At 40.0% G+C, this 17,266-nt stretch overlaps 1 protein-coding gene across 1 annotated transcript in view; it reads right to left on the bottom strand.

The window, feature by feature from the left end:
* Nucleotides 1-17,266, bottom strand: part of si:dkey-40c11.2 (drebrin) — a 50,882-nt gene that overhangs the window by 21,007 nt on the left and 12,609 nt on the right. The window contains exon 2 of the mRNA XM_041788459.1: nt 693-748. Within this exon, the coding sequence (XP_041644393.1) occupies nt 693-748 (56 nt within the window). The remainder of the gene's footprint in view (nt 1-692; nt 749-17,266) is intronic.

Below are 17,266 nucleotides of genomic sequence, written 5' to 3'. Positions count from 1 at the left end.
AAGTATCGGCCAATCACCGATCCCCCAAAATTAAGGAAATCGGCGCCGATACCGATTTTGGCCGATCGATCGGTGAGCCCTAGCAAAAACCCCTGATTTTTATCATGTAAAAACACAAATATGATATTTTTTTATTTCCTTGAAATGGGATTATCATAGCCCTGAATCGGTTAATATCGAGCAACAATTTTTATGCATTTTTTTCTAATTCTGAGAATTTAATAAATTGTTATGATAGTGCTCGTAAAGGAAACCAGGAAAAAAGCATAATTTCCCCTCATGCCAAATATGGTAAAATTGCTGACGCTTGGCAATGAATAGGAAGAACTACACATTTGAAACAATGACTCCAGAATGAAAGCCTAATATCATGGGGATTCAAAACTTGTGGTTTTAATGGATTTCAACAGGGCATTTTTGGGGACAAACATCCTGAGTGTATACAAAAAGTGTACAGAGCTCATTATTGACCCCTTACAGGTTCTGCTATTAAAATATCAAAAATGTACGGAAAAAACTCCACCACTTACATTGTTAGCAATAACACAGTCAAAATAATAATAATAAAAAAGACCTAAAAGCCACAAAATGGCTTTTACACCCTCCCCACCCACCCCTTTCAATGGGTTAAAAATGCTAAATTAGCATATCAGTGAAACCACATACCTGCTATGAAAATGTGCATGCCTTACCTCCAGAATCAGCCAGTTTGAGCTTGTTGGTGAGTCCATCATACATGAATATTGCCCTGTGGACAGACAAACACAAAGAGATCAACTTCTGGAAAAATGTGGGACGCAGAGAAATGAAAAGCATGTTTTTATTGTTGTATATTAGAAAAGAAAATAGCAACTAAATAGTTTGATTTCTGTTTGCCCATGGAGTAAGACAAAATGTCCATATCCTCATCTGAGTATGTGGACAGCTGAGTATGTAATACTTTAGAGGCACACACACATGCATAGCCAGATGTTTAACCGCACATACTTTGTCTAAACCACGAAGAGCTTTCCTGCAGTGCAAAGCATCTCCATCATGCATCAGCAGATATGAATAATCTTCAGCTGTGACACGCACTTGCTCACTCTCTAACCTCTGCTTTCCAGATACATTTACAGTAGGGTGACCATATTTTGACTTCCGAAAACCAGGACACTCGGCCCAGCAACGAGAGATTCAAATGATACTTGAAGTTTACTCAAAGATGCCTTATAATTTCAGAACATTTAAAGTATCCCTCTTCTGTATGGATAGAAAATTGTTATATTACCAAATACTAGTATCTATAAGCAAAGGCACAAATTCAGATAGGCTTCTCAGAGGTTACTAAACGTGTTTTATTATGACAAGTTTCAAAAATAACAAATGAAATAATCATAGAAAAAATGTCTCTCTGTATTAGAAAATAAATAACTAAATAAAAAATAAATAACTAAAAAATACCTCTGCTATATTAGCAAACCAACTTTAACAAAAATAGCTCTAACAAACTTACAAAAACTAACTAACAAAAAATATCTATATCTTAAGTTTTGCGAGTTCTGCTCGCTCGTGTGAGTGTAAAGAGAGCGGCCCACACAGCAGACTGCCAGGGATTACGTCAAATACAGTACCGCAGGTGCAGAGTGCCCTAGTGCTGGTCAATTTAGTGGCCCAGTGAAAAACAATGAAAACCAGGACATTTTCATCACTTTATAAAAAACAACCAGGACGGTCAGGACATATGTGAAAACAGGGCATGTCCTGGGAAAACAGGACATTTAGTCACCATAATTTACAGCATGTGTACAACAGGAAGGTGTTCAGCAGCACAAAACCTCCATTCAGAGTCTAAGCTTCATAGACGGTCCTGAATGTGAAATTAAATGCTGTTCACAGCTACAGGCTTTTTGACATTTTGCAGGTGAAAACCTGCCCTACCACACCCTTGAGTCAGTCAAACTACAGGTCACTGTGGCAACTTGACAACTCATGATGTGTTTCCAAGAGTTGTACAAACTACCTGAGCAGAGTTTCTTTGGAGCTAATTCGGCTTAAGTACACAAGATAAGGTAGCTTTGTTACACAATGGCAGAACAATTTGAAATATTAGTCAAGAGGACCTCAAGTTAGTTACCATTTTAGTAGTTGATTATCTGCATGACTGTTTTTTGGCGGTTTTAATCAGTACATTTACATGAAATTTGAAAACTGTTGTAGAAAAACTGGAATTTTAAAAATGCATGTTTGAATAAAATCAAACTGCATTGAAATTCTTAAAGTCAGACTAACACACCCAGGAAATGCAGTTGTAGATGGATTTAAGGTCTTAACACACTCAACATACTTAACTCACTCTGTAATCTGAAAAATCGTCACACACTCGAACCTTGCACACTGAGCCTGTTGCTTTTTTATTTGCTTTCACTGTGAAAATTGTAGAATGTGGCAAATTGTTTCATACTGCAAGACTGTGGCTCTGTCACTCCTTTATCCATCCTGACAGAGAGCTTCTTACAGCACCCACACATGTGTCATAGCACTGTGCCAAGTTGGAGAGATTAAGAACAACTTTTTCAGTCTCTGTTATGATCTGTGAATAGGCTACAAATATATGCCTTTATCTTTTATATTTCCATGGTTGATCTCCACGCAAAACACAGGCAGATCACGTCATTTAAAAGTGAGGGTTCAGTGCAAAGAGAAAGGGGAGAGAGAGGGAGAGTGAGGGGAGGGGGGGCGAGTAAGCGAGACAGTAGCAGCGGCGCTGATCTTCATTAATCATCCATCTGTATGACTTGGACTGATGTGAAATTTGCATAAAATCACACCTGTTCTAAAAATCATAATGACAGACAAAGATTTTAGCATCAGTCTGCATACATGATTAAAACAACATGAGCTCCATTTTCTATTTTAGCCTGTAAAAATTCAGATGAAAAAACTGACTCAGTGTGCAAAGCCCTTTATTTATTTATACTTAAAGTAAAGCTTACAGTATAATAGGTATAAAATGCATGAAGCTGCAGAATTTGTAACTGGTACATTGATTAAAACCTAATGAACCACTGAAGAAAGTCTGTGTTAAAATTTTTCAACACTCTTATTGGTCACACAGAGGATGTCAGAGGCTTCTGCTAGTTTATTTAACTGCATTTAAACTGGCTTGTTTCATTGTTAGGGTTTGAAATTTTGTTGTAGTTCAAGGATCCTTTCAAGAAACGACCAGGATATACTATTAAAAACATGAGTTTAAACTCAGCGACTTTCAAGTCAGTACAGCTAGCACAGCTGTTGTTAGCATTAGCCCAGTATTGGACTAAGCTTTTTTTCCTAGGTCAAAATGTGAATAGTAAGAAAACATATGATGATGGGACTTGACTTGGAGAAATTAAAACAAAGATTATTTTAATATAAAATTGACAGCACATGTGATATTTGTTTATAATGTAAGAGTCTGGTGTAGTGCTAAAAGAAGAAATAATCAAAGACTGTTCTGTATCTTTTGAGCTGTAAATGCTACACATGTGCTATCAGCAGTGTGGGGTGTAACATGGTAAAAAAGTAACACACTACTGTAATCACATACATTGTCTGTAAAAAATAAATAAAACCAAGAAAATTAACATTTAAATATGTACAAGGTCTTGTTGGGTGTTTTAGATAGTATATACAAGTGTGTGTGCAATGATGGGCTTGCAACGGGTGCCAGAATGCTGAATGATAAAAATGACAGCAGAAGATAAACAAACAATAGATTAGAAACTGTGCTCAGGTCAGAAACAGCTCTCCACTTCCATGTACTCCACATCAAATTTTCAAACACCTGCTAAGGCAGAAAAATAACACAAAGCTAGAAGCTAGAGGCTCCAAACAGCTGCATGATGCCAATGCCTTCCAAGCAGCCAAAGCTCAATTTCCAACAACAGCAACAGGCAATCACAAAAGCTGGGATACATATGCTTGTGGCAGCATATGTGGTGGAGGAAATGTTACCTACTGTTGCCTTGTTCTTGACATAGATTTAGTGAGGTGCTATTTTGGTATGATTTTCACAACTTTACTGCCACTTTTTAATATAGAGCAGAAAGGAGAGCTCTGGGGTATGTCTTATATCATCACTGCTTGCATTGACATCACTCACGTATCCTTACGCCTTTTACGGCATGAAACAGTGCCATTACATTATATATCATATGTGGAAATATGTAAGGAAAAGGATTAATGCAAAAGTAATGTAACTAGTAGTGTGACTTGTTACTTTAAACTGTGCTAATGCATGACCTTTTTTAGAAAGTAGTGAATAATGAGTAATGGATTAATATTTTTGAGTAACTATCCCAACATTGGCTATCAGACTAACATATGTCTGATTCATGTGTGCGTTTGAAGGCAACTGGGGTATGTGTGAGTGTCAGCAGCTTTACAAGGCTGCCTGCAGAGAGAAAAACTGTCGAAGCTTTACAGGACTGTGTTCGTGAGCACAAATATGTTCATAAGTCTGTGTCTGACGGTGTGTCTCCAGGGGGGAGTGTCAATAACATCTGGAGCTGGGTAGCAAGAGCGTGAGGCCATGAGCAGCTATTACAACAGGCCAAAGGTGAACAGTCTATGTGTTTGTGTTGGTATTTGGAGAAGACAGACAGACAGAGAGAAGAATAAAAGTATTGGTTTAAAAGGGTTTAAAGCATTAAAAACAACATATGTATGCTAAAAATAGGCTAGCTAGCTCAGTTAGCATCTCTGAATCACTCAGTTATTTCTCCCTAATACAACAAGTCTCTGTCTGTCAGAAGAATAGAGAAAAAAAACAGTTACTTTGTCTGTGAGGGTGCTGAAGACACAATAATCATATTGTACGCCTTACTGAGCAATCAGCAGGGACTGCATGTGTGAGGAGGCAGGCTGATGCCGCTCACTTTGTTTTGTATTCTGCTGATAAGTAATTTGTATTTACAGTATCTATTGTGTATGCATTGTTACTTAGGATTTAATCAGAACATAATGCAATTAGTGGAAAAAATCCTCAAGGGCTCCACAGCATAATGTGCACTCATTGTCCTCCACATCATCCACATATCTCTGCACAGATTAGTCTAGGAACAATAACCAGAGCAACAACATTCTCTACTTCCCAATTAGTCCAACCAGCATCCAGAGCTTATACACCAGTCCACGCTGAGTAATCCCCTGGTACTTACGACATCCCCAAAGGTCACCATTCACGAGCCGTCAAGGTCAAAGGTCACTGTGCCTCTGAAGGAGCCTTAATTGCGTGTGCAAATTCTCCACCAGCAGAGAACAGGCTCCCACATGAGGAAACACTGAAATGCAGTGGAGTCTTTGTTTCTTTGCAGAACTTTTTTAAGCTAAAGTTTTTTTTTAAATCTTATCTCCTGGCATTTACTTCTCAGGACTTGATCCCTAACTTTGATTCTATCATGGCAAGGTGGGGCAGAAATGCAGTAACTGTGTGAAAGCAAAACAAATATGTAATAGTCAAAATGTTAAACTATTTTATCAAGTCAAAAAGTGCTTATCTAATAAACTTTATTATGCAAAAGCATTTGAAATATTAATCAACTACATCTCACCTAAATGATAGATAAATGTAACGACAAAAAGTGAAAAATAAATTATATTGAGTAGACCAGGTCAAAAAAAGCCCAAAGAGGACGAACATATATTTCATTTGAATTTGTTTTCACTATATCATGAGTAAATTCCAGTCATTTTTTGTAAGATCATGACTTATTTATTGGATTATCTTGGAATGGATCGATAACTTATCTTGTGATAATGTAATAAATAAATTAAGATAAAAAAAATAAACTAGACCTACTTCTTGGCAGTTCTATGCCTCTATATGCAAAGTTTCCCATTGCTGGAAAGTGAAAGTACGGTGATGGGTAAAGAGGAAGGGCTAGGTTGTTTCTGTGGTAGAAATGTTAATAGAAAGGCTTACCATGATACCTAATGACCTTTACCTTTCACCCTTAGCCTCCTAAATCTAACCAGGTCATCCCTGAGCGAGAGTAAATATATGTGCAGTGTTTAAAAAAAAAGCCTTTTTTTAGATTATTCCATTCACAAGCAGTGGATAAAAATGAGCTGCATGACCTTGACATTTGACCTACGACCTCCAAAAAGTGATCCTTCATCCTTACGTCAGGAAAAACATTTGTGTAAAGTTTGAACAGAATCCCCTCAGAGTTCTAAAGTCAGCTTGTTCACAAGATGAACTGGAAAGCAAGGTATGAACATGAGGCCCAATGACCTTTGACCTATGACTTCAAAAAACAAATCAGCTCATCCTTGAGTCAGGGTTAACATTTATGTAAAGTTTGATGAAAGTCTGTTAAAGCATTCTATAGATATTCCTGACAGGAAACCCAAAAACATAAGGCCTCTGGCCTCTGCTTTTGCTAGCGCAGTAGCCTGTAGGTTCTTTGCAGATGATGTCATGGAGCAGCGGAGAACTCCCCTTGGAGGGCAAGAAGGGATTTCTGCATAGGAAATGCTACCAAAGAAGTTAAGTTTTGAGCTGTTCACGACTATGCCAAGCAATCTTTAGCTACTTATGTGTCCCAAAAGTAGTGAAATTTAGAGCAAAATAAGGGAAAAAAACTCAAAAAGAAACAGCAGCAGGCAGGAATTTAAAAAGCCTCCATCTAAAGCCTTGCTGAGCCGTGTCACACAACGCTCATATGTGGTCCGTTTCCACAGAGCGGTCCGGTTTGTTTCAGTACAGTTTGCCATGGTTAACACATTAAACCCTGATCTTGCCAGTGTTTCCTCAGCTGATGTCTGTCCAGTCTCACTCATTGTGATGGGAAATTTATCTCTTTAAGGAGATCAAGATGATTTGACTTAGCTTTTCAAATGCGGATTACATAACATCAAAAAGGAAACCCAAACAAGAGCTAGCAACTGTGGCTAACATGAAAGAGCCATTCCATAGGACAGGCTCTTTCGTGAACAGCAGATGTTCCCTGGGCTGCTTGACTCACAAAGTTTATTCACTTGATAGTTGTCACTGTTGCAATTAAAAGCATATTTATGACAGGATGCAGACTTTTTTAATCAAAGGCGCTAAGCTAGTCTCTTGGCTCAGTACAAGACTCCTTTAAACTCTTGTCCCTGCTCATCTGGCTAGAAAACACTAGACACTAGGAGGCCTGCAAAATGTGATACTGATCACCTCCACACCAGGTAAATCAGTTTAACTGGTGAAGTGTAGGGATTTTACTCAATGCTTGTACATATTTCTGATAACTGCAGCGTACTAAGTACTAACTTTCCTCCGTTCCCACTCATTCCTAATGGCAGTTCCCCACTTCCTGACCCCCAGCAGACAACTTGGAAACAACTTTTTATCAAAAAAAAATTGAGTAAAACTAAGTTCTAGTTATGTCCACTTAGGAGTTTGTACCTTGAATTGTTATTTGCTTTCTTTAAGACACATTTACACTTTGTACATTCCTACAATATTATCTGAATGGTTGAAATGGAGATTTTTTTTTGTACTCTTTGTCAAGTAAATACATCAATTAATGAAATTCTAACAGTGACAAGATATTCTAACATTGGTTTACCTGCCTCAATAGTTCTTGTGAAAGATTTTTTTTAAATTACATTACAATCTTAGAGATAGCCCAAAACAGAGCTGGGAAATTGCTCAAGTTTCAATTTCAATCATGATTTTGGCTTACTATGATCATAAAAACAAGATAAACATGGCTGAATACCGTGCTGCATGCTTTGTTGCACTTGTTTTGTCATGTTTTAAAAGGTTTTTGTCTCCTTCATTGTTATTAATCGCATTACCTTTAAATTTTTATGTTTATCCACTCATGTATTTTCCTGTTTTTAGGCTGTGTGGGCCATGTGGTAAGATAACGATGTCTCTGTGCTGGCATGGTGGGATGGAGGGATGTGACTCTGGGATGCTGGAGATCACTATTTGGCCCTCTAGAGGTGTTGTGGGACTCACTGAATGAAAGGGAAGGTGGGTTCCTACTTGACAATCCTGGTGAAGTGCTGGTTGCTTGCTACACATCGGTCTGCATAGTTGATTTCTGGAAGCAAATAGTAATGGGTGAGCGATTCTTCTCTGAGCACTGACCCTTTCTGTAGGGCACATTCTGAACCTTTATTGCTTTCTTTCAAAGTGCTAATAATGTCTTGGCTCAGTAAATGCATCTGATGCAGATGTTGTAATTGTGTTTCATAATCGTGATCTCAATACCAATCATAACAATCTTAATTATGAATTCTGCCACAATCGGGCAGCCCTTACCCTAGTGCCCACTCTCGCTCACTTAAATGGATGCCTTTCTCTTCTTCACTGTATCTATACACCACTTGATCAGGACAAAGCAGATAGACCCCCACTCTTTCACACATGTAGGCTTCATAAGAGCCAAACAGGCTGATGAGAAAAACAGACTCTCTGTATGTCTGTACTGGATCCCACCTCCAACCTCAGCCAGCAATGACCTCAGCTCTGAGAGAGGGAGGGACTGAGGGTGGAGGAGAGAAAAGAAGAAAAGAGAAGAGGCATTATAAATGAAGGGAGAGGGGCCATCATTAAGGGGAGTGAGGAGCATGAAAAGCGGAGAGGGCAGGGCAAAGGGAAGGAAAAACAATGATGCCATAATATTAAAAAAAACTCACCCTTTTTTTTTTTACTAATTAATAATGAAGAATGACATCAGTGTGAGATTACAACAGCCTTCTCAGTGCTGCAATGAAACAAATAAACAGCCATTCATCTAAGACAAAGGCAAATATGCAGTCATAAACACAGACAAACACAGTCTGAGCCAGAAACAATAGAAATGGTTGGTTTGGACTGCTAGAGTAATACCTCCAGACATTACTGGCTGTAAGATGAACATAACAGAAGCAGATGCTCTGTGGTGGAGAAGGCCTTGTTTTCACTCAGGCTTTCAACTACACAACTGTTTCATTGTGGAATTACGCAGGAAATATTTGAACACAATGTTCATATTTCTCACAGAAGATTTCCATCCCTTGTTCTGTCGCAGAGCTCTGCTTTAATGCTCTTGGGATGTGCATTCCTTTACTATTGTGCACTATAAGAGAGAGCGAAAGGAACATTTAAGACAACATTTTGGCACAAGAACCAATAACTGTTCCTCATATCCCCTATTCACTTTCCCATTCTTACTCTCTTCATATGTTCTGCAGATATCTTAGCATCATTACTACTCTAAATTCATTATTCTGACCTCCGTCTCCAACACCACATTTATCTCGCCGTGCTACGTTAAATCCTGTAGTGTATCATACCTCTTGCATAAACTGAAGCAATATCTCACTCTCATCTCTTTTCCCTCGTCTCCACACTTCCCCTGTCTCTCTTACAGGAGGATCTCATGGACTCACAGGTCATTTTATTCATTCCATCTCTGCCAGCAGGGGAGATATGAGAGATTTGTGGTTATGCACGCTGTGGAGATATGATAAACGGTGCATGAAGAGGAAGATATGAGAAAATGGATGAGAGGTTGGGAGTTCCCCCTAGAATTCACTGCCTGTATTAAGCTCTCCATCAGATCTGTCCCTTTTTCCCCCTCATATTGCAAACGTATCCCCAGTTGGTCCCCCGACTCTCATGTAAGGCATTTGTCAAGATCTGTGATATTAAAAGCACACGCTTTTGAACGCATATTTCACGTTCCGATTTTCATTTCATTGACCTGCCTACCACAAGAGTCTTTCTGTTCACTTCATTTTACATCTCATGTTTTTTTCCTCTCTGAGCCACCCTCCCCCCCCCCCCCAACTTTTCTACTCTGGGCTCAAAGCTGACCTGGGCTCTCAGTGCTATTTTTAGTCCGTCTACCTCTCCGTCTGTGTTGAAGAGCAGGGGGGGGACTCAGAGACATCCCCACAGCACACAGCGCTCATTTCCTCTCGCCAAACATGGGCAAAGAAAACTCCAGCCAGACTCCCCTCACCCCCACCCACCCCCCAGTCCGGCATGTTACTCATATATTGTCCACGCGGCGACCCCAGCTGAACATGTTTTCCCCCCATCTGTCTGGACTGCAGAAACATGTGGAGGTTTATGGGTAGAGGTTAGGAAATGTGAGTAAGAGAGGAAGTGACAGAGTCAGAGAGTGATGGAACACTTCAGCAGAAGAAGAAGGGAAAAGGATGGAGAAGATAAAACCACGTCTGTGTGGTTACAGAGGCCTGTGGATTTTATACAGGATGTGCTGTGATTTTATACAGTGATGCAACCATAGTAAGGTGCTAGAAAACATTTTAAAAATCACAATAGGGTGCCAGTTTAGCGGCACTCGTATACAGAGGCTACAGTGATCAGTGCACTGGTTGTAGGCCTGAATCCTGATCCTGGCCCTGATTGGTATGTCTTCCCCCACTCTCTCTCTCCCCATATTTCCTGTCTTGCCTCTGCTGTCCTATTCAATAAAGTCTCCCCCCACCACCACCACCAAAAAAAAAAATCACATTAAGGTACCTTTATGGTTAAAATGAATCAACTCAAGCAGGAATAAAGAATATTCAAAATAAACCAATACTCCTAGTCAGTCCACTAACCCAGTCAGTATTTTTTTTTCCCTGGCCCCTCATTAAGTGATGAAACATGGATGTCAAAATCATTTAGACTGTTGCTGAAGGATGGTGTTTATGTGAACATGGCTCAGTGTTTACTTAATATTCCACAATGACCCAGATCACTCAGAGGAAGATTGCAACAGAGACAGAGAATCGCCAGAGAGAAATGTGTGACAATCTCTTGTGAAAATCAAGCAAGGAATTAAGACAGTCGAAAGAAAACAAAGATTGGAAAAGCAAACAAATAAGGGATAGTTTTGGTCCTCACACTCCTGGCTCTCTGCATTTCTCCAGAGTTCAGTCAGGTGCCCTGCAGAGAGCAGGCTGTAACCTGTAATCCCAACAGAACGAGCTGCAGGGCCCCTTAATAAGATATGCAGAACAAGAGGGGATAGAAACAGAGACCACCAGAGGAATACTTAACATTACACAGGTAAAGCAATATTTACAAATGGAATTTGATTTGTTTTAACTCAATAGAGAAATGGCATTTTATTGGAAAGCAACACTAATTGGGAAAATGTTGATGTGCTCATAGAGTCATGGGGTTAAGAGTGGAGAGGGTGGAAAGGCTAATGCTATAGGGAGTTCAGTGGACTCCTACAATGATGAAGTCACATGTCCACAAGCCAAACATCCTCAAGCAGTGTGTGGGTTAAGGTGTAGTACTGATGCCATTAGAGCTAAAGTTTATTCCTCACATGCTTCAAGAATGACTGCATATTATTAAGAATGTACAGAAGCATGACAGCACATCCTCACTAAGAAGCCATGGTCCCTTCTAAAAGCTGGCTCTGGGAAAAGGTCTTACATAAACCTGGCAGAGACTCTGGTTAGGGTTATGATGTGATGCCGGTGCCTAGCACAGAAACCTTGATCCAATTATCAAAGCATGCCAAGCCTCAATCAACACTGTGAACTCAAGCCAACTGGACTGTATGGAGCTGACACACTCTGAGACACAAACTTTGATTCAGTCCATGTTTCATATCCAGTAAAGCCTTAAATTCTGTTTAATTAACTAAATCAGCATCACTGTAGATGATCTGATTATATTTAGTGCCAGTGTATTGTCTAGAATTTCATATTCTTCTAATTAGGAGTAATGCAAATTAAGAAAAATCACATAAAAACTACTTTACCTCTAGTTTAATAAAGCACCCTGTCAAAATATTTGACAAAAAGGAAGTCTTATCTCAAGAAAACTAGAATGCATATGAAAGTAGTCATTCTGGTATCATTTGAAGTCGGTTTGTGGTCAGAGGTAGCTGTAACACAAATAAGCAGGCTGTGGTCGTGGTAAAGAGCAAGTGTGAAGACTTGACTCACACTTGCTGACGTGCAGTCCTGGAAACCATCACCTATCATCACACAAAAATGTGTCCCTTTATCATTCTCTGTACACAAAGATATTAGCAAGTGAGAGCAGATACTCCAGTCAGATGTTGTCATGACTTAAACTACATTCTCACGTCTGAAGTTTCTAGTCTGGCTATAAAAATTGACTAAAATAATGAAAGAATGAAGACTTCCCCCGGATATCTCTGAACAGTTATCTGTTCCTCTGCTGCTTAAACAGGAAGTCCCTAAAGTTTGCTTGAAACTTTATCAGATGATTCACATCGTACTGTGCTCTCATAAGCTGAAATGAAACATAACTCTATACTTGTATATATTTCAGTTCCCTTTTGAGCTGACAGATTTCCACATAGTAATGTTAATTAGGAAAAAAACATGTAATGTAACACAAGTGACTGCATAAATGTTCACCCCCTTTAAAGTGATGGACCTAATTCAACAGAGGTCCGGATAATTGGTGTAAGTAGTCTCACAATTAGTGAAACAGGGAGTACAGTGAATGTGTCTCAAGTGATTATAGTATAAAGACACCTGAGTCTGGAAGGCTCAGTCACTGGTTTATCAGTATTCCTGGCTGCCATTACACCATGAAGACAAAAGAACACTCAGAGAAAAGGCGATTGAAAAGTATGAGTCAGAGGATGGATACAAAAAAAATGTCAAGGCACTGAACAGCCCCGGAGCTCAGTTAAATCCATCATCAAGAAATGGATGGAACATGGCACATTGTAAATCTGTCTAGATCAGACCATCCTCACAAACTGAGTGACTGTACAAGAAAGAGATTAGTGAGAGAGGTCATCAAGACACCTATGACTACTCTGAAGGAGTTACAAGCTTTAGTCAAAGCTTTATTGGAGAATGGCAAAGAGAAAGCCACTGTTGAGACAACAGTTTATCAAAAGGCATGGGAGACTCCATGGTCAAGTGGAAGAAAGTTCTTTGATCTGATGAGACCAAAATGGTGCTTTTTGGCCATCAGACAAGACACAATGTTGGACACATAACTCTGCCTGTAACCACAAACAAAACACCATACCCACTGTGAAGCACAGTGGTGGCAGCATCATGCTTTGGGGGATGCTTCTTGGCAGCCGGCCCTTGAGGGCCCATAAAAAGGTAGAGGATATAATGAACAAGGCAAAATATAGGAAAATCCTGGAGGACAGTCTTGTTCACTCTGTAAGAGAACTACAGCTTGGGAGAAGACTTATTTTTCAGCAGGACAATGACCTGAAGCATACAGCACAAGCGACACAGAAATGATTTCAAGACAACAAGGTGAATGTTCTGGAGTGGTCGAGTCAAAGCCCAGACCTCGATCCAACACTGAGTTTGGGGCTGGACTTGAAAAGGGCTGTTCCCACCTGATCCCTGTGCAACCTGGGAGAGTTTGAGCAGTTTTGCAAAGAAGGATGAAGTAAAATTGCAGGATTAAGACCTATCCACGCAGACTGAGTGCTGTGATTGCAGCCAAAGCTGCATCTACTAAATACTGACTTGGATGAGGTGAATACTAGTCACTTATTTTGCATTACATATTTCTATTTAATTGACATTACTTTGTAGAAATCTGCTTTCATGTTGATATTTAAGAGATTTTTTCCTTTCAAAAAAGCCACATTACATTGACCCTGATTGAGTTATAAAATCAAGAAAAGGGTTGATAGCAAACAAGCATTTCTTCTTTAGGACTGTGTACTAGTGGCTCACACTCCAGTAGTTCATGGTAAGTCTTTAAAAGATTATTACATAATGACTTCAATCAAATCAGCACATACTTTGCCTTAATGTGTTATCAGCTTCAATTTCAGAAGTCTAGCTGCATCAATAAACATTTACTAATAGAGTACACTAACCAGGCTCTTTGACACCAGCAAACAGAGTAATGCAAAAATCACTAGCTGTTTTTCATGCTTCACATACTTCTGTAAACTTCTGACAGTTTGAGGGCAAAATGAGACATGCTGGGGTGAAAATCTGACCTCATTTAAGTCTGAAGTTACAACTGTTTGTTTTTAGGAGCCACTGCATCTTTTCCTGGTGGTTTTGACTTTCAATAAAGAATATCAGTTTTGACATGCATGTTTTGAATACACTCACATTCATGATGAAGAATTACTCCTACAGATGATAAATCATGTTTAACTACAGCTATCTAAGGAGTGAGGTAGAAGCTGGACTCATTTTTGACCCATAAGAAAAACTGCTCAGATCCTCCCTTTGAGTAACGCTGACTGATCCATGCAGGGTTTGACTGGGTGGAGGACACAGAAGACTCCCCTAGAGACTATTACAGACCTCTGCAGCTATTTGACCTGAATAAGAGGGTAAATAGCAGATTTAATGACATAGGCAATGGAGGACTTAATTATAAGAAATTGCAGAAATTATAGCTCATTTTAAATAGAATTTGGGGTAAAAGACAGAGAGCCAATGATATCAACCCATAGAGGACGAGGTGATGAGAGGCAGAGGGAGAGACTGAAGGGAATGCTGAAAGAAGGAGGGAAGGGAGGAAAAATTTCCGTTCTCTGCAAAACACAGAGCCAGAGAAGTTTACAATATGTCAAACTAAACAATTAAGCAATTAAATCTCTGCCAAGGAGCAGTGAGAGGAAACAGCCCTCTGTGTAGTGAAGAGGACGGACGAAGAATGAGAGGGGTGGACAAAGAGAGACACAAACAACTCGCTGCTGTGTCGTCGGACGTCCATTCAAACCACAAACAGCAACACAGTATAATCAGGTGATGAGCTGTGAGACAGTGAGTGAAGTGGATTGTATGGACAACATTTGGTTTCCTGTTACAGCTGTGGGTTAATCCACTGATAGCATTACCCTGGTATTGTGTTAGAGCTGCACACATCACTGACTGCCACGCTTCTTGTTTTGTAATATAATCACCATCGGGACATGCCATGTGTGTCCGAAGGTTTCAGTTTATTTCCTCTTTAAAATAAATTACCCTTACACGACACGTCTTTGACTGATTGCTTCCATGCTGGCAATAGACAAGGCCCGATGTATTGTGTTTTCTTGTGAATCCAAAATCTAATGAACCCTTTGAGGGATCTTCAAATCTCAGCCCTTAAAACACACTTTAAAATCCTTAGTAAAGTCTCAAACATTTTCATTCCTGCATCATTTTTGTACCTGATAGAGAAAACAGCAGAACTTAATGGTGCAAAATTGTGCTCAGGGTTTAGTCTAAGATGGGTTCAGTGTCATGCAGGTGTGTGTTTAAGACAGATGTGGCTGTGCAAGACAGGCAAAGAGACAAGCTTCTCAAAGATGTTATTCACACTGAGGAGAAAGATGAAAGCAGCAGGGGATGTAGATAGATATAAGTAGGCTGGATAGAAGGGGCACTTTAACAATGGCACACAAAGGGAAACAGCCTGGGTGTATGAGAGGTTTCCAGGGAGGCAGAAGAGTATGTGGTTATTGGGGGCAAGTGTCTTAAGAAAGGGTCTCTGTGGGATAAATTGTTATGACTCTTACAAGGAGGTATAGCTGTGGGGGGCTGACGGGAACTGAATTTACACCTGAGGAGGGATGCATGGAAGGGAAAGGAAAGGAAAGGAAAGGAAAGGAAAGGAAAGGAAAGGAAAGGAAAGGAAAGGAAAGGAAAGGAAAGGAAATGAGATAAAATGCTCTGTAATCTTGTCCTCTGGGATTTCTTTGGCATTTCCTGAGTATGCTGTTATTCACTGTTACTCACACATAGAAAAAAAAACATCCTGGCTCTACATCAACATTATTATGGGATGGTTCAAACATGATGGCATCCCACCTTCATCCATTTCCTGCAGTTAAACAAAGCTAACTCTCAAGTATCACATGTCCACTTAAACCTCATTTTGCTGCCTCTCTTACAGCTTTGATCTCACTCCTCTTCATCCTCCTCCACCTGTCTTCTTCTCATCTTTCCCACTCCTTTGCTCTGTCACTCCTCCAACCCTTAATCCTTCACTTATTTGGCTTTTTTATAACCTCTTGTAAAGACCACCCTGCTCAACCTGTCCTTTTCTTGTCACTCTATTTTCTCATTTGTTATTCCTCTATAATTCTTACCTAAAGCCTGTCCCCATTCATCTGCTCCCCCCTTTCCCAGCCTCCCCAATCCTTCTCCACTCATCTCCCCCGCTTCATTCACTCTCCCTTAACAAACAACTCAGCTTTCCCACCAGGGTCGTCAGGGCAACGTAGCCCCCTGACTCACCCACTACTCCAACCCCACCAGGAGAAAAAGTGAACAAACAAGGCAGAGGAAAGGAAAATGGAGTTCCCAGTCAAGGCCTCATAAGATGCTAATAGTTAACCCCCAAACTGTCATGTTTATAGCCATGGAGCTCCTTTCTTACCATGGTGATAAGGGAGCAAACACAGCTGATGATACCTCAGAGTCAGGACGACTCTGACAATGAGGGGAATTTGCATGGATTTGAATGTTGCAGAGTTGCTGAAAATATCAATGGCAGTGTGAGTGTCTGACAAAATCATAAGAGTGTAATTAGCAGAGGAATAATAAATATGCTTTGGTCTGTCAAGGATTAGTGTCTGTCAGACTCTGCTTGTGTTGTATTTGGCACACTCACAGAAAGGCAAGTCACAGCAACACAAAACATGATGAGACTTTTCCATGTGTAAGTGGTTACTCCTTTCACAGCTTTCAATGAGGCTCTGGATGGGAAAAGATGCCAGAAAGACAAAATGTACTACAAAAACACACCCTAACTTTGAGTAGTTTTGTTGGATCACCAATGCTTCTGGGTCTACATTACATATTTGGACACTTGACCATTACAACAACAGGGACTGCAATGACACTGTATTCAAATACTTGTACTTTAATACAGAGTTTTGAAGCTATAACAGCCTCTACTCATCTTAAAAGGCTTTCCACAAGATTTGGGAGTGTTTCTGTGGGAATTTTTGCCCATTCATTCTGTAGAGCATTTATCTGATCAGGCATTGATGTTGGACAAAAGGCCTGGCTTGCAGTCTCCATTCCAGTTCATCTCAAAGGTGCTTGATAGGGTTGAGGTCAGGGCTCTTGGCAAGCCAGTCAAGTTCCTCCACACCAAACTGATCAAGCCATGTCTTTGCAGTCTTTGCTTGTTGCAATGGGGCGCAGTCATGTTGGAATAGAAAAGGGCCTTCCCTAAACTGCTGCCACAAAGTTGGAAGCATAGCATTGTCCAAAATGTCTTGGTATATTGAGGCCTTAAGATTGGCCTTCACTGGAAATAAGGGGCCTAGCCCAAACCCTGACAAACAGCCCCATACCATTATCCCTCCTCCATCAAACTTCA

The sequence above is a fragment of the Cheilinus undulatus genome, linkage group 5, assembly GCF_018320785.1.
Source record: "Cheilinus undulatus linkage group 5, ASM1832078v1, whole genome shotgun sequence".
NCBI lineage: Eukaryota > Metazoa > Chordata > Actinopteri > Labriformes > Labridae > Cheilinus > Cheilinus undulatus.
This window is presented reverse-complemented; position numbering and strand designations above follow the sequence as displayed.